At 46.8% G+C, this 23,135-nt stretch overlaps 1 protein-coding gene across 1 annotated transcript in view; it reads right to left on the minus strand.

Annotated features, from left to right (window-relative positions):
• Window positions 1-1,105: 1,105 nt before the first annotated feature.
• The window catches only part of NAT10 (N-acetyltransferase 10), a 39,118-nt gene continuing 17,088 nt past the window's right edge, over window positions 1,106-23,135 (minus strand). Inside the window, exons 10-29 of the mRNA XM_033120362.1 lie at window positions 22,946-23,039; window positions 22,700-22,798; window positions 19,545-19,681; window positions 16,432-16,556; window positions 15,909-16,059; window positions 15,533-15,629; window positions 14,576-14,692; window positions 13,645-13,746; window positions 13,475-13,549; window positions 12,802-12,918; window positions 11,749-11,882; window positions 11,493-11,541; window positions 8,552-8,648; window positions 8,362-8,472; window positions 7,269-7,441; window positions 6,644-6,763; window positions 6,190-6,288; window positions 5,688-5,761; window positions 4,539-4,622; window positions 1,106-1,932 (exon numbers count right to left, since the gene is read on the minus strand). Coding sequence (XP_032976253.1) covers window positions 1,821-1,932; window positions 4,539-4,622; window positions 5,688-5,761; window positions 6,190-6,288; window positions 6,644-6,763; window positions 7,269-7,441; window positions 8,362-8,472; window positions 8,552-8,648; window positions 11,493-11,541; window positions 11,749-11,882; window positions 12,802-12,918; window positions 13,475-13,549; window positions 13,645-13,746; window positions 14,576-14,692; window positions 15,533-15,629; window positions 15,909-16,059; window positions 16,432-16,556; window positions 19,545-19,681; window positions 22,700-22,798; window positions 22,946-23,039 — 2,167 coding nt within the window. The 3' untranslated portion in view covers window positions 1,106-1,820. The remainder of the gene's footprint in view (window positions 1,933-4,538; window positions 4,623-5,687; window positions 5,762-6,189; window positions 6,289-6,643; window positions 6,764-7,268; window positions 7,442-8,361; window positions 8,473-8,551; window positions 8,649-11,492; window positions 11,542-11,748; window positions 11,883-12,801; window positions 12,919-13,474; window positions 13,550-13,644; window positions 13,747-14,575; window positions 14,693-15,532; window positions 15,630-15,908; window positions 16,060-16,431; window positions 16,557-19,544; window positions 19,682-22,699; window positions 22,799-22,945; window positions 23,040-23,135) is intronic.

Genomic DNA, 23,135 nt, shown 5'->3' on the forward strand with positions numbered 1-23,135 from the left:
TTTCACAGGGGGTTTTCGGACAGCAAGTTGCAGAGCCAGGAAACAAGCCCTCTATGCCTATGGGCGCAGGCACAGGGGACAGGCTGCTCTTCTCCCCGTGGGCATGAGTCCCAGGGAGTGTGTATTTAATCCTTTTTTGGTCCAGAAGCTCTCCTCTCCTTTCCCGTCCATGTGTTAGACTTCTAGGAATCAGGTTAATCAGGGCTGAGGAAAGGATCTGTTTGGACTTACAGAAGACCGGTCCTTCTAGAGCAGGGGTGTCCAAACTTTTTACAACGTTTTTCACCAAGGGCCATATACGGTAAAATACACAAACAGCCGGGCCACTCACTCGAGGTGAAGTACATATTGCTTCACCTGGTTTATTTAAGTAAACTAAATATATTTTTGGAATTTGCTGCGGGCCAATTAAAAATGGATTGTAGGCCGCAGTTGGCCCGCTGGCCGCAGTTTGGACACCCCTGTTCTAAAATGCCTATGAAAACCCAAAGCAGATCAGTAACCAAGAAAACCACACGAGTTTTTCAGATAAAAATAAAGAGTAGACGTTGAAGACTGACGCAGCCAGGGAGTTGTGAACAACTGCCACCCATTGACAGACACCCTGTGGCAGGGAGAAAGGCAGATCCGAACAAAACCATAATGGAGCTGACCTCCACCTTGAGGTTTTCTTGCACTTGGTGACATGCGTAAGGAACCACCCTACAGAACCAGCAGAGGACCTTCAGGGTCAGGGTTTCAATAACACGGCATCGGATTTAGGTCTGGAAAATAGACACCATCAAACAAACATACCAATGTAGGTGTGAAGCCACCACATAATTTGTTTCCAACAGACGGAAGGGACCAAACCACCTGATAGGAGTGAGGGAGGAAAAGAGGCACAGCTAGTTTGCTCCCAGGCACCACACCAAGTCCCTTGACGACCACCGTGGGCGCTGGCCAGTGCCAGCACTTCTCCCAGAGGATCCAGGGTTGGTTAAGCCCTGGCCTCACTGCCCAACCTCAGTCTCGATTCCAACAGCCTCCAAAGCCCACCTGGCAGCCAAGATCCACCAGAAGAAATAGCACAAGATGCAGCTTCCACCTATGTGGAGTCAGTGAGCACCCACAGGCAGCTGGTCTTTCCAGGATGTTATTTATTAAAAATAGATCCTCTCTCCCTCCCTCACCTCTGCTAGCAAGAGGGTCTTGCCCAACATTTTTTCCCACACGCATAAGTTTTGGGGACTCAAATGTCATCCTTCCTAACTTAAGAGCTCGGGTTTTCTGGGCCCCTGGGGCAGTGGCCGCCGGAGCCAGCAGTGGAAGGTGCACAGCGGTGCACATCCCAGGGCACCGTACAGCGGCCTGCCATGGCCACGTGATGGTAGGAGGCTCCTGCCACTCCAGGCCTCAGGCAGTTTGGACAAGAGTTCCCCCAGTGTCCCAGCCGCAGACCCTGAGCACCACCAGAAAGCTGTACACTTAACCTGTGAGAAGGGACAAAAATCAGCGTGGCTTCTACACATATGGGAAGGAACCAAAAAAGCTGGGCCCAAAGGAAATGAACTTCTGGGACAGGAAGGCCAGGATGAGGGGGGAGAGGGGTCCTTGGAAGGCAGCGGTTTGCCCAACCATCGGGGTCCAAGCAGACTTATTCAGAAGCGACTTTGCTTTAAGCCAACAGCGGTCCATGGACTCCTGGCCAGCTTCCAGGTTTGATGGGGGCGCTTGCTGCTTTTAACAGAGCAAGGCCACGGTCCAGTCCAGCCAGAGGCAGTTCAGAAAGTCAGGGTATCTCCTTACAAGTCAGCTGCTGATGCCCAAGTTTCTCTTCACTATTTCTTCCGCTTCAGTTTCATGTCTTTTTTGTTCTTCATATCTCTGTTTTTCTTCAACTTTTTGTTCTGTTTGGGTTCTTGTTTGGCTTCCAACTTCCTTTTCTTGTCACTGGAGGAAAAAAAACAGCAGAAGATAGAATAAAACATGCACAGATCTAACCCCTTTCAGACGGCTCTGCTTTGTCTGAGAAAGGGTTGCCACCATCTGAAACAACGTAAGAACACTCGGTCAGACACAAACGTTCTCAGCAAGCCTATGAGCGTGGCACGCACTGTGCTGGCGGCCGCGGCGGCACCATGGCGACCCAGGGCCTGCCCCGACTGAGTTCCTAGTCTGTGGAGCAACAAACCCACATTTTAACACCTGAAGTCTGACTTCCATATGTTCCCCTCTCCTGAGACCTCAAGAAAAACCTAAGACCTCACAAGGACACTCTCTCCCATCACTTACTACTCAGGATTACCCTGGAAACCAGACACATTATCCGACTGACTCCAAGGACAGTCCCTCATACAAAGCATGAGACTCCCAAGCAAATCCAACAATACTGTCTGATGTGCTGTTATTATTTTTTCCTAAACAGGAAGAAGCCCAAAGGAAAAGGGACTCAGGTTACACATTTTCGGCTGGCCGATGGATTCCTCCCTGATAGATTAGCACAAGAATCACTCAGTTTATGGCCACCTTCCTTCTCCCTCAGAGATTAAAGAGTCTCTCCAGTGACATTTTGCCCTGGGAACAAATACCTCCCTATGAGGAGTAAACACTTCCATTCAGGGGCCATTGACATCACCTGAATGAAGTGACCTCTCAGGAAAATAAAGGAAGGAAAAAGAAAGAAAAGTAAGGCTTCCAAGAATAGATAATGAATGTATAATGAAATCAGTATTTTTACCTCCCAAAGTACAAACTTCCCGTGTACTCCGAGCCCTCCAGCGCGTGAGCTACCACGTGGATGGCTGGTTAATTCATTCAGGAGGCTCCTCACCGGCAGACAGCCAAATGAACCACAGGAGAGGCCAAGCTCTGTAAGTACGGGACCGGACGTTCCCCACACCAAGCATCTGTGCCAGTCAAAGCCACTGCACTCAAGCTCCAGCCATCCGTGTGCTACATCCACCATACTGTCCAAACCAGAACTTAGGACACACTGGCCGTGGGCTTTGGTGCCACGTCAGAGCGCAGCTGGGACATGAGGCCAACACTGATGCTGGAACTCCAGACACCAGTGATGGATGGAGACTGCAGCAGAGAACGTCTGATTTCTGAGACCTACGGTTCCTAGAGTCACAAGATGTCCTCTTTCCTAATGTTTCCAAAATAAGCTCTTCAGGGGACCTGTCGGTAACTATGGCAATACCGAGAACTCATGCTCCCCACCAACCTCTAAACCAGCTATGGAAGCCTCATCTCCAGAGGCCCAGGGCCTCTGCAGGCCTCTCTCCCCAGCAGAAACCAGTGAAGGTTCCAGCCCAGGAACCATGGTTATGTACAAATGCAGCTTGCTGCAGAGAAGCTGCTTGGAGCAAAGGTTTTCAAAGAGTGGTCCAGAGACTCCTGGATTGCCCGAGACCCTTCCAGGTGGTTGGTCCCTACAGAGGGTGCCAAAAAAATGTATACACATTTTAAGAAAGGAAAAAAACTGTACTAAAATTGCAGTACTCAATATATACCAATAACAAAGGATGAATACAAGTCACGTTTGACTTCTGCAATTACAAGAGGTGCTCAAAGTGGTTCCCATCAGTGTAATTTTAATACAGTTCTTTTCCTTTCCTTTCTTAAAATGTGTATACATTTTTTTGGCATCCTCTGTGTTTCCATAATAAGATATTATTTGCCTTTTCCACTTCTATTCTCACAATTGTTCAGTTTTCCAGAGGCTATAAGACGTGTGATAGCACAAAAAATTGAATGCAGAATTCAGCTGCTTTCTATTAAGCCAGATATTAAAGAATTTTACAAAAATGTAAATGTAAAACAATGTACTTTTCGTACTAAAATTTTTATGGGAAAAAAGGGTATGTTTAAAAACAAAAAACCACAAGTCCATTTATTGGACCATTAATTCTGAATGAACAAATTTCTTAAAATTTCTCAGTATTTAACTTCTAATACAGGAAATATGACTAGATATAACCCACATAAACAAAAGCCCTTTGGGGTCCCTCAATAATTTTTATGCAATAAAGGAACTCTAAGACCCCAAACTTTGAGAAGTGCTGGTTTAGAGGAAGGAGAGTGCACCAGGTGTAACTATGGGTGTTGCAGTGGACAAACCTGGTCCTGATTCTGCCTCTGCCTCTTACTAGATGTACGCTTCCTGGGAAATTACTTAACACTTTCAAGCCTTGGTTACTTCATCTTTAAAGCAGTGATAGAAATAAAACAGCCATCAGCCACCACATGTTGTCCTGAGGGTGAATGGGACACTGCACTGCAGCCCACAGGAAGTGCTCAGTCACTGGCAGTTCTGGGACTGTTTCCTCAAGCCCATCCTCGGTGTCTGGGGAACACAAGGAATGCTAAGATCTAGGCCTAAGACATGGCCCTGCCTGATCTGTAGGAGACATGCTATACAAGTAGCGACCCTCCCAGGAAAGAACTATGATTTTCCCCTAAGGCTTTTGGTTCAAACCTCCTGTTTCCTAATGAAAGTTACCAGAGAAGCACAGAGGCGAGAAAGCCTCTCTTGTCAGATGTGAGGCCCTCACCTTTTCAGGCTGACGATCGAAGCATTCTGCCCGGCTTTGTTTAAAACCTCATTCCACTCTTCATCATCCCCACGGATTATGTACCTAAAAATCAGAAGGGAAATATCAGGGCCTGCTTGAAGGAAAAGGGGACTGCTTCAAAGAAACTAAGGAGAGTGACAACATTCTTCTCAGACATGTCCTGTCACGAAGGCCAGGCAGAGCTGTGTCAGCGTTTGTGCAGCAGAGAGAACAGACATGCAGTAGGGTCAAGAGACGTGGAGCCAGCTCCACAGGACAGGACCTACACTGGGGCAAGGACGGTCACCAGGCCTGCCAGCAGGGATCAGTGACAGGACACTCCTGCACAGTAGGCAGCTGCACAACTTCTCCCACCTGACTCTCCTTCACTGCCCACCAAATAGCCTCCTGTTACCACCATCTTCTCACTCCCTGCTACGTCCAAACACGTGCCCACAAGCCCTGGAATTGTGCCTCTGCCCGTTCCACCTTGCCCCACCTCTCGGGATCTAGCAGTCCTGGCAAGTCAAGGTTTTGATATTGCAAAGCTGAGGGCAGAGCTTGAAACCCTGCCCAGGGAACCTCCCGGCCACTCCATCTCCCGTGTCCAACAAATCATCAGTAATGATCAGAGAGGCACAAAGGCCACGCATTCTTGAGTTGCTATTCACATCAGTCTGCAGAGTGGGTAACACCGTTACAGCTGAAGATGAAAGCGGACTAGGATTCCTGGTACACAGAGGGTTCCGAGCCAGGGGCTTTGTTGGATTATTTGTTGCAGTAGAATCCTTTCTTCAAACAGATTCACATGCAAAAGCCAAACATAGAAAAGTGACCATTGAAAGTGGATACTCATTGACCAACACCCCCTTTCCTAGGCACCTGAGGCATGACATGGAACCCTAGGGATCTCGGGAACACGATTTGAAAGTCAATGTGGCAGAGCTGCTCTGGGGAAAACAAGTCCTCCAAAATTATGCAAATACTGAATGAGGAGGTTTTTAGCTATTAGTGCTTCTAAAAGTGATCCCACGAAACACAGCTTCCAGGGCACTGGGGACCCAGGCTATGGAGTAGAGACCTGCAAACAGGGACCGTGGGCCCTAGAGCCTTCCCTTCGCTTCCCACGAGCAGCAGAGGGGTCCTTACTGAGAGAGGTCCATGTTCTTCAGCTTCCCCATGTCTTTCTTGTGTTTTTCCTGGAATTCCTTTGCTGCTTCATCCTGCGGTCAAGGCCCCACAGACAGAGTAGGTCAGAGTCAAGAGGGGACAAGTCACACACACAAAAAAAAGCAGAATATCACCACGGTGAGCAGCTGTCTCCTACTCCTCCGTGTACCGCCTACACCATTACTGGCAGCTCTTACTCAAGTGTATGTGAATATAAAACGTGCATTTTGAAAAGTCTAAAAGGACAAACGAGGTTCACAACAGCAGCTGCTGGACTGCTGGCACACACACCCTCAGCGGGAGGCAGCAGTCTGGGGCCATGTGTGCTCGGCACACCCAGGACACGGACACGAGGGGAGCACCGCTCGCTCACACCTACAGCGCGCGACACCACGAGCTCAGTGAGTGCAGAGGGCGCATCCTAAAGGGGACGGGGCCATTCGATACATTCGGTGTTCACAGGCCTTTTGCAGGGGCGTACCAGGTCATCACTTAGCGTCTTCAGCGTGGGCTCCATGACCACATCCTTCACTGCCACCATCTGCTCCTCAATGGCCTTTTCCTCCACTTCATTAAATAGCTAAAAAAGACAACAGCCGAGAAGCAGACGATGAGACGGGGCAGGGACCCAGTCACTCGCTACCAAGTCAATTAGTGCCAACTCTACATAGTTTAGTAGAACATGTGTTCATAGTGAGAGTATAAAAACACAGACTGCACAGATATCAAATTTCAGCAGTGGTGCCTCTGGGAGAGAACAGGGAACATTAGATACAGCTGAAGCCCCCCCATTTCTTCGGCGGGGTGTCTCTCTCTCTCTCTCTCTCTCCTGCAGCAAATATGGCCACATGCTAACATCTATTCCTCCTGACGCAGGGAGTGGGTTGTTAGCATTATTCCAAGCAGACCAAAACCTTGCTCTCAGCCGAGGTTACCTTCACAACTTTCCGGATGATGCGGTTGAAAAGTCCCATCAACTGGCCCGAGGGCAGCTCAATCTCCTTTTCCAGCTGGTCCACAGACTTATGCTGCAGGCCAATCCCCAAGAGAAGAGCCTGGAGGACGGAAGACCTGCTGGAGTGACTGCTGGCACCAGCCTTGACCCATTAAAATGGCACTGGAAACCAAAGTTACTCTTCTGACCACAGCTATCTGGTACAAAATACCGACTGGCACTGCTCCTTTAGGAATCTTCTCTTTCATCCTTACGGAAAACTACCAAGAAACCTCCCTCTTCCTAGAATCCCCAAACTAACTTATCCTAACAGCTGCTTCACGGCTACATTACAAAAATTCGGGGTGCTCCCGGACCTCTACTAAGGTAGAGTAAGAATCAAGGCAAAGTGGCAAGGCAGGAAGAAGGTGGATTCAAACTGCAGCTCGTCCCCTTATTAACTGTGTGGCTAGGCGCATGGCCAGACTTCAGAGCGCACGGGTCCCCACCACTCCCCAACCATCAGAAAGAACAAAATTACACCGACGCATCCAACCAACATCCAGCACATGAATCGCTCCACAAACCCAGCTTCTTTTCCAGCACACGAGTAGCAGGGGACCTACCGACTGGGCAGCCGACAGGGCCAGGTCCCCCAGCTGGTTCAGGAAGTACATCCGGGAGATGGCTGGGATCATGTCCATGATCAGGTGATAATCAACCATGTTCCGTGAATACATTTCTAGCCTCTTCAGGTCATAGGGGAGAAAGAGTGCTTCCAGCTCCTCCCTGCATAGGGCTGTACATGGGACGGAGCCAGACAGGTCAGGGCAGTCCGATGCCCTCGCAGGGTCTGACAAGATTCCCAGGTAGCACACGCCTAGTCCCCGGGTGGCATCTAACAGCCGCTCCTCCCCGGGACCTTTAGCCAGAGCAGAGCAGGAGAGGAGGTACATACAATACCTGCCCGCCGACGGAACAAACCTCCCCAGGCAGCCCTGAGCCTCCTGCAAAGGGGAGGCAGCTCTGGGCCAGGCAGGGACAGGGACAACTGGCATGTGACTCTTGCTCAGAGTTCCACGCCAACTCATCAATCCAAGGAAAGGCTCCCATGCCCAGGGTTAGAGGAACACAACACTCTTTCCCCAGCTTCACAGAAAGTGTGCACGCTCTGCCCAGCTCAAGGAACAGGGAGATTTCCGTCAAATGCAATTGGCAAAAAAAAAAAAGTCCACACACACGTATTTAGCAACAGAAAAAAAAAGTCCACAGCTGTTGATACAAATGATCCCTTACACATTTTTTGGTATTTTAAGTATTCAAACAGAATTTATATGCCCAAAGCACTGCCATGTGTTGGGGACACATTCTTATTATAATTTCACGGATGAGGAACCTGAGCCACAGAATTGAGCTAGTGACCCTAGACCACAGGATTTAAATCGGGTTCCATAATTTACTAGCTATGTGACCTTAATTGACATCTCAGAAGTCAAATCACATCCGCAAAGTCTTGTTATGAAGATAAAAGGTACTGTGTGTGACAGCGCGCCCAAGGCAGAGCAGGGCCCGCTGAGCAGGAGGCGGTCAGCGGGAGACGTGGGCCTAAAACCTGTCTCTCAATTCCTAGTCCGTCCCTCCTCCTGGACCACAGCATCTGCCTCCTGCTTCCACCCCAACGAGTCACTACCAGCCTCCGTGCCATCCCACCCCGCTCACCTGGCTGTGCTGGCTTCCCGATGTTTCTGTTCTGAATGATGTTCAGAGCCAGGGGAGGAGAGAAGGTGCTAAACTGGTAGGACAGCAGCGCCAGGAACCGCCTGCGGAAGTCTGGGGGTACAACCACACAGTCAGACACCTGGAGGCCTCCTGCCCGTCACCTCGCTGTCGCCCTTCCACTCAGTTTCACCTTTCCAAAAGGCCGCAAGCCAGGCTCCCTGGTCAGCTTCGTTCTCCTCAGTCAGTGTCTTCAGCATGATGCACGAGTGTTCTCCCGTCAGGTCATTCTGAAAACACAAATTCCTACCTGGCACCAAGCACGCCTTTGGTCAACCAGCTGTCATTGCCGAAGGGCAAGAATGCAGAATGAAGGCCCTTCCTTCTTCCCCAGCAGGAGCCGTGCCCTCACCCTCACTTTGTCACGCGGCCTCATTTCCTACACCAGGGCTTTCACAGACCATGTCATCCTGTAGCTTCCTGCAGGCAGCACGGCATGGAGCAGGGATGCGCCGACCTTCAGAGCACAGCTGCTCTGCACCCACGGAAGTGAGCCACTTGCATCGAGTAGATTCTGATCTCAGAGTTATTACAGTGTAAACTCCACACGATCTAATCACTCGTGTGTTTGGTGTCTCACAGCAAAAACTTTACGTCCAACACCCAGCCTTCCCATGCTAGCAACCAGTTTGCAAGTGCAGGCTTCTTTAGATGCTAAAATAGTGACCGCAGGTTTTTAAATTTTTACTACATAACAACAAAGTCCCATACCATAAAAATATCTAATGGATTTCAACAGAAGAGCGTTCATGTAACAAAACGCCAGCACCAAGTCACAAACGAGCAGCCTAAGATCCCTGGGACATACTGAGGTTACGCTGAACTCCACGGTCTGCATTCTCCTTGCAGTCAACTGCCAAATTTATATCCCAGCCTCGACCTCTCAATTGGGAACTACCCTGGGATACTGACTTTGCACTCTCCAAAATCAAGACTCCACACTCCTTCCTCTGCTGATGACCTCCCTTCAATGAGTAAACAGAAGCAAATCAGAAGAGAACGTATTCACCTTCCAGCACCTTCCACACCCACGCTCTGTCTTCCCTCTTGTGAAGGAGGCGGCCACCTCTCCTCCTGCACTCCGGGTCCTACCCCCTCGTCTCCTCAAGGCCTGCATTCCTGCAATCAGCTCCCCTCACCTGTACTATTACTCGCATGATCTCTGCAGTATCAGACTCTGCAGCAAACATGTTCTAGAATCTCCCATCTGATAAACTTGCCTTAATTCCAATCTCCCTCCAGCTACCTTGTTTCTCTGCTTCCTTTTGCTTTGTGTATGACTCACCTACTCATGGTCTATTTCCTCACCTCCTACTCTCTCCAGTCACGTTGACCCCTCCACTCCACTGAAGATGCTTTCATTCAGATCGCCAATGCTGAGAAAGCCAATGGCCAACTGTTTCTCCTCATCTTACTTGTTCTCTGAACAGCCATTCATTCCCCTTCTTGAAACACTCGTTAATCTTGGCTGGTGACACCAAACCTCACGACTGTCCTAGGGATCAAGGGACTATCCTAGGGATCAAGGCGACTCCTTCTACCTCTGTTGCTGCATCTTCTTCCTCTTTCCTCTAAATGTTGGAGAGTCCAAAGACCCACCCTCTTTTTCTCTATCTACTTTATGTCCCTACTTTCAAAAGCTTTAAATATTCTTTCATTGAACAAAAGTATTTACTGAACACATACTACTATACATAGTACATGCTATTAAGTGCTGGGGTTATAGCAGTGAAGAAAACAGACAAACAAAACCCTTCCCATCAGGGAGTGTATCCAATTAGGAACATGTTGATGACTCCTAAACGTACCTCCCGCCCCAGCCTTCCCCTTGAACTCCAGACTCCTACAGGAAACTGCCCACTCCGTATTTCCACTGGACGTCTAACAGACACCTCTCACTTACGATTGCAAAAAAAAAGGAATTCCCACTTTTCCCCCCAAAACTGTTCTTTCCCCAGTGGGTCTTATCTCAGTAAACAGCACCTCCAACACCCAGTTTCTCCAACACCCAGTCTCTCAAGCCAAAAACCTAGGAATTATCCTAGATCTCCAGTTCACTCATCTTCCACATCCAATCCTTCAACAATTCTAGTCAGTTTGACCTCTGAAACCAACGTTGCACGTGGCCACTTCTCTCCATCTTCACTACTTCTACCTCGTACCCAACCACCACATCTCTCACCCACTCCTCTCCTGCCTCTCCCCTTGGGCCACTGCCATCCACTGTCTACACCGCAGCCACAGGACCTTTCCTCTAATCGCTTTCGCCAACTGAACAGGAAGAAAATGCCAAGTCCCTACACAGACCTAACTACCCCACCATGAACCACTACCCTGTTCCTTTAAGGACTCTCCTGCCACACTGGACTTCTTTTGTTTCCTTCACATTACTGAGTTCACGCCACCTCAGTCCTTATGCTTTTTAGGCCCTCTGCTTGGAAACGCTCTGTTTCTAGGACTGTCAAAAGGCTGCTCCATTCTGATCATTCAGGTTTCAGTATGAAAGGTCACCGCTCAGAAGCCTGACTACTCATTATACTGCAATTTCAGTGTTTGGTATTCTTCACAGCGTATGTCCCTATCTGAACATGTATTTGTTCACTTTTTTGTTGCCTGTTTATAACCACTAGAAAATAAGCTTCATGGCTGTAGCTTGCTCACTGCCTGCTTCACTGCAGGTTGCTAAATAAATATTTTTTTAATGAACTGACAGGCACGATCTCTCTCCCCTTCCATAATAATCCTTTATGGCTCTGTCACGCATTCTCCTAAAACCACTTTTCTTTCCTTTTTTTTTTTTAAATTCTAGGAGGCTCCCAGGTTATAGGATTCCAGAATTAGATGAGCAGGTCCATGTGCACCTCAGCCACTTGATAATCAAGCACAAAGTCCAAAACCCAGCAGGAGGGGACACGGCCTGTCGGTGAGGGGGTCTGTTTCGGTGCCCATCTGAGCAAAGCCCTTGGAAGCACAGGCACACCCACTCAGAGCATGGCAGGGGGCCCAGAGCTCTGTGCAAGGACAGACCTGTCACTGCAAACCCACACCCCTCCTCTGCCAGACGCCTCACTCACCGGGGTCTGTCTCAGATAAACAGGAACAAACCCAGCTCGTTTCCAGAATCTGCAAAGATACAAAGACAGTAGGTCACCGTGTACACATTCTGGGAGTGGCTGACAGATATAGCTGCGAAGGGCCAGGAGGAACAGGGTGACACAATGTGTGACAGACCCCTGCTGGAAAGGCAGGCACACAGCCCACAGAACGATCGCTGTCAGGACAGCGAGGCCAAGGAGGGGATGCAGGGAGGACGGACGAGCAAACCCTTACTTGAGGAGCCTGGGGGTCAAGCCATAGGACACACCCAGGTAATCCAGGCGCTCTGCAGGCCTCTCATTCAATTTGAGGAGCAAAGGAGGCAGGTCCTTCCGGGGATTCACCATCTCTTCCAACAAGCTGACGGCCTAGAATGAACACAACGAACACCAGGACCGGTGTCTTGGTTTGTTCTCATGGTTTTTATGTTACAGGAACACCAGTAAGTCCAGTGCTCATGCCTAAGTACACCAAACCGCCAGACAAGATGGAATCACACTGCTCAGAACCCAAAAAGGAGAAGAGCCGCACGGTTTAGAAATGCCTAACAGATATACAGAGAGACAAGGTAGGGTCCTAAAGATGGGGGCTGAAGATCCAAGTCTGTCACTGGATGTCTTTGCGACTTGGGAAGCGACAAACATCTGGGCCTGACCTTAAATATAAGCCCCTTCCCCACCTCCCCAACAGGCACACTGTGAAATTCAAACGGATGTGTGTGAAAAGCCGTCCCAGTTCCTAGCATTAATCACCTCACCAGTAACGGCAGAACTTCTCTGAGTCTGGGCTTTAGTGCTAAGAGGAGGAGATCCCAGAGTGGTGGTTTTAAGCTGGAACGTGATTCAGCATCACCTGGGAGCTTGTTAAGACATACGTTACTGGCCTCACCTGAGCTTCTGATTCAGGTCTGGGGTAGGGCTCAAGAATTTGCATTTTTAACACGTTTCCAAGTGAGGCTAATGATGCTGATCTGAAGATATCAAACGCCAGGCTGGAGCAGCAGCAGCTTCTCCAAAACGGAGGAGGAAATCTGCTACTACCATGTTTCCCCGAAAATAAGACCGGGTCTTATATTAAGTTTTGCTCCAAAAGACGCATTAGGGCTTCTGTTCAGGGGATGTCCTCCTGAAAAATCATGCTAGGCTTATTTTCCAGTTAGATCCTATTTTCGGGGAAACACGGTACTGAGCGAGCCCAGCCCACTGGACAGTTCTCCACGAAGCTCCTGAAGACCCAGGGAAGGAAGGGTCCTCCCAGACACCAGGAGTTCGGCCACAAGATGCTTACCTCGCTGCTGACGGTGTGGATTTCCTGTGACGCCTCAACGACCTTTTCCTCAAGACAAGGGAATCTGCCTTGGTAGTACATCTGCAGCAGCTGCAGAGCTCGGCTGCCATAGCCCATCTAAAAGCAAACACGAAGGGAAACAGGTCAAGGGAAGAGAGCTGTTCTAGTCGGTCTAAACCGCGTCTGTGCCCCTGCACTGCTCCTAGAAAGCCTTCGCTCTGGGTCTTGCACTTGACAAAGAACCAATGAAGCCCCAGTGAGGCCGAAGCAGAGAGCCTAAGGACTCGGTCTAGTGTAACCCCCGCTCGCGCACTGCCTGCCCATCAACAGCCCAGGTGCCACCTGAGCGTGTGGATGGCCAGCTGTGTTTTCTGGCCCACAGATCAGCAAGCCCCAAAGTGACGTCTCTACAGCTGCTTGCTCCTCAGTGGGATTTCTAAGAGACAGGAGATAATTACAGGAAGTAGATCTGCTTCACAAAGGAGGAGCGAGCATAGGTGATCATCCCACCCCAGCCCTGGGCAAAGTCCATGGCAGAGGCGTGCCGGGAAATGTTTGCTCCTTGACAGCTTCCTAGTCTCACAACCAAGTACACCTGCCCTAACAGGCTGCCAGCACCACGGCTGCAGCTAGTAACAGCACAGCAGGTCTGAGGGGCAAAAGGACACGTTACCCCTTGATAATCCGGGTGAACAGCAATGCGAACGACCCTTCCACCTGAAAGGCCGCCAAAGTCTGGATCTTGGAACTGTGTGGGAGACACAAGCCAGTAGGTTAACGACACGACCATCCTCTGACGCCACCAGCCTCACTTACTCAGACATGCCCAGGAAAGCGCATCACCTGTTCTGACACCGTCCACGGAATCAGGTCCCCTGAAGCCTTCTTGCCTCGGGACAGGCTGTTCAAGATGGACTGGCGCGAGATCTCCCCCTCAAGGCACACCTATGCGGGAAGCAGGACAGTGCAGACCAGAAGGCCGGCCCCGGGGGAGCCCATCACACAGCATCACCAACGTTCTGCCGGTTCTAAGGAGGCCGGCTGTTTCCACGCCAGCTCAGGCTTAAGCCTGTAACTGACCCATCCACTTCCAATGCAAGTTTCCTTACGGTGCCCCACGGGCATCCTGACACACACTGACAAGGAACGAGCACCGACATCTTCCTGACCCACAGAGCCAAAACCACACTAGAGGAGGATCTCCACGCAAGCTGTGCATGTGCACACATCAGTGAAGACACAGGACGCTCACACAGAATAGTGCAAATTCACAATGACTCAAGCGTCCAATAGGAGAATGGTTAAACACAGCACGGTAAGCGCATATAATGAAATACAATGCACCCTTTTAAATTATGCAGATTATAAATATTTAACAAACTGCAAAAACAAGCAGATTACCAAGTACTATGGTTCTATGTTTATGGAAAGGAAAAATGATATAAAAATGCATAAATATATACCAAGCATTAAAAACATTTATTCCAATCTGTTATTGCCTTTGTAATAAAGGAGCAAAACAAACACACAGGCAAGTTCTGTTTTAGGAGGAGCTGAGCTGTAAGTCAAAATACGAGTGGCCAGTTATGAGCTCTGCCCACCCATGAACGGTGGGCCTTGCTTTCCTTGATGCCACCCGTTGCCTGCCTCGATACACCCAGCCACGTGGCTACAGGCCAAGAATCCACAGTTTCCCCTCCTATGCTGTGGTCACTGAGCCATTAACCGTGACACCTAAGTGGTTCCCAAAATCAATGCCACAATGCTTCTGTACCTGGATGACAGCAAGCACTTCAGGAAGGGCGTTCTGGGTGGGGGGTACGGGGGGCAGGAGGCAGAAGAGATGGTGAGCAGGTGCATCAGAGAGCATCTGGAGATCGTTGGGAGAGTTCTGTGGGCACAAACACGAGGAAGTGAGAGCCACTCCTCTTTTTGTCCTTTACACTCAAGAAGCTACTCGGAATCATTGGACGGCTGGAGTACTGCTTTCCCCAGAGCCAAGTATGAGCCCAAATCCAGCAAAGCGCGTGTCTAGTATCTTGGGCAGCGAGCCTGGGACTCTCCGAAATGGCTTGAGTGGGACTTAGCCTCAAACGTTTGCTGTCATCTCACCACAAGTGCTGAGGCCCCAGGGCGGGCAGAGGTTAGCACTGCCTATGTCACAGCTGGGAAGTGAACTCTGTCCTGACGAGGCTGCTTTCAAGAAAACCTATCACCACTCCTAACACCAATTCTCCAGGCTTCCTTTAAAGGGTGTTTGTAAAAATGCTACCCACACACTCAAAGTTACCCTTTCCAACGTGCCCTTTAATTTTTCAGACTTCCAGAATTTTCATTCACTGCTCCTTGAAAATAACCCAGAGGTACAAGGCTGGTCTCGGGTCCAACAGCCCCAGCAGGTTACAACTGCTATGTCACCTCAGCCTATCCGTTTAGCAGACAGGCAAGAAGTACTCCTTTTAAAATGGGCAATGCTTCCCACCTCTCCAGCTACCAGGCATGGAGCTACATGCAAGAATTCCACACTCCGTATACAAAGCTGGAAGCCCAAGACAATCTCAACAACAATGGGAAATGCAATCCCTCCAGCAAGGTCACAGGCGCTTGCCAATGTCAGGACATTTAAGTCCCGGTGGAATGGTCACCTGAGCCACTGGGTAACAGAAGATGTGAAAAGCCAAGCAGAAGGGGACTGTTGGGCTAAAATTCACCTGAGGGCTAGCGCACATACCTTGTAGTGAGAAGCCACATAGAGGGCCATCAGCCGTTGGAGGAAAACTTCAGAAGCCTTGTGGTAGCAGAAGAGGGTATCTCTGTTAACATAGTAGCTGGCTCTGGAGTTAAGAAACCAGAACAAATCAAAGAGCCCAAAACAGGACATACTATTCCAAGGGTAACCTGGATATGTGGGTTTCCCTCAGCTTAGGAAGAGGAGCCCCGTGTCCGAGCAGAAACACTTTAGGGAAGGAAAAGAAGGGAAATCGGAAATGTTTAGCTTTCCTCTCTCCCTAGGGCGGCAGCCTATGAAACTAAGAGCCAAGCCTTTTGTGCAAGTCTTTCATTGCCCTCTCTCCCTTTCACAGGACAAATGAAAGCCAGCAGGATACAGGTCACAGGCTTCAGGCAAGGGGCAGCCTGACACTATCCGAGTAATGTTGAGGCAGTCCAAGCACAGCAAGTCGTTTAGCCACTTCTCCACCGCGTCCCCAGGGGCGTATCGGATTGACTCCTGCAGGGAAACCTCATGCAGTGTTCGCGCTGTTCCCCACAAAGCACACACACAATGAGAAACAGTTATAAATACATTTTGTTTAAAAGAGCAAGACAAATGTTCTGCTTTACCTTTGTCACAGGGTGCCCACGTAAATATGGCTCAAGAATTTAAACTGAGGGGTCTTAAACTGTTCTGGTGGATGTTCAACCTGACATGACACCAAGCCCAAAGGGATCTCACTAAGTCAATGCAATCCTGCCCTGAGATGGGGACAAAAAGGGCCCAGCCACCAGAAGGCCTGAGCCGGCTCCCATTTGGTCACTGGCTTGCTGCTCCTTGGAGAAGAGCAACTTTCCCTCTCGGGGACTGAGCCTTTCTGCCTAATCACAGGAAGGTTTGATGTCATGAGAGGGTACCTGAGGCCAGTCTGGCTGTCGTTGTGGTCTTGTTCTCAGCGGTGGTGCTGATCTGGCTCTGGGCACTCTGTTGACGCAGCTGCTGAATGAGCTTGAGGGACAGTGACCGGCCAGTACCCTCATAGCTAGGAGCAAAGCGAAGGCAATCAGGCACAAGGTCTCAAATCCACTCTCTAGGAGGGAACAGAGAATGACTTTCCTCCTCCTGCAGAAACACCAGACTCCTGCTCCCCGGGGACAGCCCTGCTCACCCATGCATTTCCAACACAGCATGTACACGCCCAGAAACGGCTCAGTGGGGAGCCATCCTGGGCTCAAGTCCTGGCACGTCTGAGCAAGGAACTCAACCTCTTTTAGCCTCACCCTCAAAGGGGAATTATTTTACACATATCACAGGACTGTGCTACAAACTAGAAAAATAAGCACTGAAAAGATGATGTGAATGAAGCCTTTACAAGTATAATGGAACTGAACACAGCATAATGGTCAATTAATGAGACCTGCTGTTAGAAGTAATATGCTTGGGCGGCTGGTTAGCTCAGTTGGTTAGAGCGCGATGCTTGTTAACACCAGGGTTGCCGGTTCAATCCCCACATGGGCCAGTGTGAGCTGAGCCCTCCACAACTAGACTGAAACAATTACTTGACTTGGAGCTGATGGAGCCTGAAAAAACACACTTAAAATAAATAAAAGTTTAAAAAAAGAAGAAGAAGAAGAAGTAATATGCTTGAAGGAAAGAACAGAGACCATTTCCCAGTTTGGAAAATCAAGATTAAACAAATCTACCACTCAGGTAATTCTTTTCATTACTATTTTCACTTAAAAGGTGATATAAAACAACTCACAAAGAATTTGGGGGGGGGGGGGAAATCATCTATTAATCTAATCTAACAGAACCAGCAGTTTTCACTTTTATTTCCTCCTTGTCTTGTGACAATCATATGTGACCATAGGGTACAGATTGCTCAGTGGGCTTTTTTTCTAAATTAATATTGTTACATCTTTTTGTAATATTCATTATTATAATATTTAAAGACTGTATAATTACTTCATCTTACTCAAATACTGCTTTTAAAGAATGATCCAAAAATGGGAAGTTTGAAGTATTTTATTCCTCTGCTCTACCCCACGTAACAAAGCTTTCTTAAAAGAACTCCATTTACTTATGAAAAAAATAAAATCAAGACTAAGCACAAGCAACAAAACCCAAAACCTCTGCATTTCAAAGGACACAATCAAGATAGTGAAAAAAAATAGGTGAACATGTTTGTATACCATGTATCTGATAAGGGACTTGTATCTAGAATATATAAGGAACCCTTACAACCACATAATAAAAAGACAAATAATCCCATTAGAAAAACAAGCAGAGAATATAAACAGCTGTTTCTCCAAAGAAGATACACAAATGGCCAATAAGCACATAGGACGCCCCACAGCACCAGCCATCAGGGGAATGCAAATGAAGACCATATGAACCAGCACTTCGCACTCACTGGGATTGGCTGTAATCAGAAAGACAGATGTAATCAGAAAGACAGATGTAATCAGAAAGACAGATGACAAACGCTGGCCAGGATATGGAAAAATTGGAACCCTCGTACAGAGCCGTTCAGAATGAAAAATGGTGCAGCTGCTTTGGACAACAGTCTGGCAGTTCCTCAAGCGGTTAATCAGAAAGTTACCATTTTATCCAGTAATTCCACTCCTAGGTGTATGTACCCAGGAGAACTGAAAACATGTCCACACAAAAACCTGTACCTGACTGTTCACAGCAGCATTACTCCTAATAGCCAAATGATAGAAATAACCCAAATGGCCACCAACAGATGAATGAGAAAACAAAATGTGTACAAACACATAACGGAGTATTATTTGGCCATACAAAGGAATGAAGTACTGATAAAAACTACATGGATGAACCTTGAAAACATGCTAAGTGAAAGAAGCTAATCACAAAAGACCACATATTATATGATTCCACTTATATGCAATGTCCAGAATAGGAAATTACTACAGAGATAGAAAGTGGATTCATGGTTCCCTAGGGCTGGGGGTCAGGGAGGGACTAGAGAATGATAACTAAAGGTTTGGGGTTTCTTTCTGGGCTGATGAAAACGTCCTAATATTGATTGTGGTGATGATTGCACAATTCTGCGAGTGTACTAAAAACCACCGAATTATACACTTTCAGTGGGTAAATTATATGATACGTGGATTATATTTCAATAAAGCTAACATGAAAAAAAAGTAAAATCCACTTTATTTAAATAGTTTCAGTGTTCAGTAAAGCACTCACAATAATAAATCTATAATACAGAATTATCTTTTCAAGATATGATTTCCCTATAGAAATCTTTCCAATATTTAAGATATGTATTTACTGACCTGGAAAGATTTCACAGTGTGTTATAGAATAGTACGTAAAAAAAAACAAATTAAAAATAGTATATAAACTATATTTATGTTCTTATTCAAAATGAAAAGTAAAAATATGCACAGAAAATGTACACCAAAATTTTTTCTCCCCCTTTCTTCCGCCTCCCCCCACCCCACTCTGGTTCAAGCTGTTATTTCTCAGTCTGGTTGGTACACCAAAATTCTAACTAAAGCTATCTCTAGGTGGTCGGATCACCTGTGATTTTTCTTTTTCCTTACCTGTTTATTCTAATTTTCCTACAGCAAACATGAAATATTACAAACCTTTTAAAAAGCTCTTGAGCCATTATAAGCCTGCTTTCTTATGCTAATTATACGGCTACTTTAATACTGTATTTTCACATAATTCTAAGATATAAGACATTGGCATTACCATCCATGTACTTCTAAAAACTCGATCAGGCCCACAGACAGAAGGAGACACTTATCACTTGGGTTATGAAATTCTTCAGTCTTGTGGTACCCATTTCATGTCAGACCAGAGGTGAGCGACAGTTGATTACTAGGGGGCCAGCTCCTGTTTGCAGAAACCCCAGAATAGATTGCAGCAGCCCGAATGACTCAGACTTGGGGAATCAGACTTACCTATCTAAGTCCAGGCCACATTCATTACACGCCTCCTTATCTGCAAGAACCTACAATGGGGACACTGCCTACTCCCCAACGTGTCTTACCCATTGATGGTAGATGCCATGAAAACAAGGTAGGGGCCCAGAAGGCTTTTCACCAGGGGAAGGGGGATGGCAGCAGCTTCATCAATCACAACAAGTTCAGCTTGGCCCAGTTTCACAGCATCTGCAGGATGTATATACTGTGGGAAAGAAAACTTACATCATTAGCTTGGTCACCTAACGTCACAGCTATGATCACTGGTGAGGCATCATGAAAGCTGCTAACTTTCCGCCGCTCTTCCCATTTCTTCTTTCTCTCATTCCTCCTTTCTACTTTTCCTCGGCAGGGCAAAAATGGAATGGTCTTCGAATCAGACACCTAGATTCAAAGAGTTCAACCACCAACGGTGTGACCCTGGACACGTCACTTAATCTCCCAATATTCCTCTCTCATAAAACAGAGGAAATACCTGTCTGGTGGCTGCTTGGGAGAAAAATCAGGTCTATCTGTAAAAACGCTATGCTTCTTCCTGGCCTAGTGTTGGTAGGTGGCGCATCCCTTTCCTTTCTCTCTTCTCTGTCTTCTTATGCTCCCCCAGCCTCACTCTGGCCAGTGAGCCAGAGGCACAGCTTGGCCCCAGTGGTGGCTAGGGGAGGCTGTCAGGTTTCTCCAACACCTACTATGCGCTAGGTACTGTGCACCTGCTTTGATAGCATCGTTATAAAGGCCATGCCTCCTTGCACTGGCAGGATACTTCTCAGACTTAGTCCCTTCTTAATACACACATACACACACGTTTATTTATTCTATTAGACTGGCCACCTAATGCCATAAACCTGCCGTAAGCTTGACATCCTTCTGCATACAAACAGCCCCTGGAGTTTCTTCAGGGCTACCTGCCATTTTTGAAGTTTGCAAAAGGGTATGAAGCGGTGCTTTCAGGAGAGGAAACCTGAATAGCCTATTGACATAAACAAAAGCACTCAACCTCACTGGTCATCAGTGCAGTGCTTAAGACAACAAGGAGACCCATTTCACAAGCGGACTTTAGGTAAAACTTAAATAGCTGTCAGACACCCAGTGTTGATGAGGACTTAGGGAAACAAAAACTCAAAAAAAAAAAAAATGCTGGCATGAAGGTAAATTTAAAGAATTTGGCAAAATCCAAGAAAATTGAAACGCTACACATCCCCTAAAACCCAACAATTCTATTTCTAGAAACATATAAATAAACTATACTATACACAGATAGTACTTAAAATCAACCGGATCTACAAGCTTCAATCTGGACAAATCTTAAAAACAAATGTTGAGTAAACAAAGGCAAGCTGAAAAAGGACAAATATAGTACGTTACCATTTATGGACACATAATTATGTAGTAAAATATAAACATATGAATTAAAAGGAAACACGTCAATCTCACAGTAAAGTTACCGAGGGGTATAAGAGGGACTTCAACTGTGTCTGTGACGTTTTAGAACTTTAAAACAAAAATATAAATGACTTTTAAAATATGAAACAAACTCAGCAAATAGCAAAAGGTCAATATTTCTTAAGCCCGAGTGCTGGGCATCTGAGTGTTATATTGGTCTCTGCACTTTTCTGTATATTTGAAGTATTTCTATTTCGTTACAAGTAAGATTTTGTAACTGCTTTGCTAGAAGCTGATGGGTCAGGGAGGCAGTGACCCCACTCATTTCTAATAGCAGGATACACATTAATAGGGCCCCATGTCTTGGATTCTTAAGGGGAAAAACTAAACAAACGCTTCATAAAAGCAGCAGAAAGCAGTCCCCTAGAGGAGGCATAACAGACTTTAATCTAATATTCTCTTTCAATTTCTAGCAAGAAGGCGGAGGCCTCCAAGGGACATAAATGGAGCCTCAGAAAGTCAGGTCATCTCTTCTGTGTTTAACTCCAGTCTGGAGACAAACGGACTCTGGTAATGTGAGAGGAGCGACAAGGGCTGAGTCAGCACATTTCTGGGAAAGGTTTCCTTCTTTGGTGTATTTTTCTTGAGCTTTAACAGGTTTCTATATTCTCATTGCCCATAGCCTATCCCCAACGCCAACCCACCCCAACGTCAGTCTTTCCTCCACTCAGCTGAGGGAAATCAGGCAAAATGGGAAAAATAAATGTACAGAATAAAGAGATTCTAGAAAAAGACTTAATAAAATAAAAAAAAGATCTTTAGATAAAGGGCATAAACACTTAACATCATTTCTAATCTGGACTCTTTGATAAAAGATACCTCCTTCACAGGCATACACAGAGGGTGCCAAAAAATATATATACACATTTTAAGAAAGGAAAACTGTATTAAAATAGTAATACTCAATATACACCGATAACAAAAGATGAATACAAGTCACGTTTGACTTCTGCAATGACAAGAGGTGCTCAAAGTGGTTCCCATCAGTGTCCAGACACTTCTGATTACGGCAAACTACTGCTTAAGCCCTGACCAAAGTGTCCACTTGCATACACTTTTTTGGCACACCCTGTATACCTCAATGACAAGCATAAAGGTCAAGGGCATAAACTGCAAAATTTACCCGGCCCCCTTCCCACCTCAACCAACTGCACAAATAATCAATGAACCTCCTCCTCAAGGAGCCCATGGGTGTCCATCCCTTCTGCAAGCCTGTCACACCGGTGCTTCTCTACGGATTTAACAAAATTGCAGCCTCTGGACAAGTACAGGCCATTCATGCTTACAGAACACTGGAAATTTATAGAGCTTTCAGGGAAACACTGTTTAAAAAGGAAAATAGGCCACTCACTAAATCACAAAGACTCAGAGTACAGTTTTGCAAGGTTCTTCTTGTCTTTTAAACAGTGAGGGTTATCGTTCTAGTTGAAGACACACCATTTCAAACCTGCTGTAACTAAGCAATGTCAGAACTGATGTCAGAGCAATGATCATATTTCTTTTAGTAGATTAGCATACTCGCAACCCCACTAACCCAATTTTCATAGGACAAAACTACAACTTTCCAATCTGGCTCCATACATTTGTTAGTTGGCTTGAATGTTTTCCTTTAGAAGAGGCTGAAAATCTGGAACTCTGGAACAGGTTTAGGATAAAACAACAACTGTCTAAAAGACATCCAATTACACAGGATGTAAAATGACTACAAAAGAAAACATCTTAGAGCCATTTAAATACAGCAGGACACCGGCCCCACACAGCAGGGTTTTAAAATAAGCCTCACCTGAATGGTCTGCCTGTGTTCTCGAAATACATTCACTCTGATCACTGCTTTGTTAAATTCAGGATTTAGAGACTGAATAATCTCATAATCCAGATGCTCCTGATGGGGAGAAAGTCAAACCAATGACAAACTTTAGAAACAAGCTTCAGAAACTAAGTATTAAGAAAGTAAGCATGCATTCTAAAGACTTCACCTGGATTTAAACCCATCAATGAATTAAAATAAATTCTTATCCTAATTTCCTACCTGATACTGCAGGGCATCAAATCCTTTAAACACAAATTCAAACAGAGTGTGGAGGTTATCAGGGCTTGGGGAGGTAACAAAGATATTGGAGTACCTATTGAACAAAGGAAGAAGACATTGTTTGTAAGTAATTGGGAAATTCAAGGAATTTTTAGGGAACTTAAGAAAAAAAGAAAACATTTTTGTCTTC

Source organism: Rhinolophus ferrumequinum, chromosome 11, assembly GCF_004115265.2.
Source record: "Rhinolophus ferrumequinum isolate MPI-CBG mRhiFer1 chromosome 11, mRhiFer1_v1.p, whole genome shotgun sequence".
NCBI lineage: Eukaryota > Metazoa > Chordata > Mammalia > Chiroptera > Rhinolophidae > Rhinolophus > Rhinolophus ferrumequinum.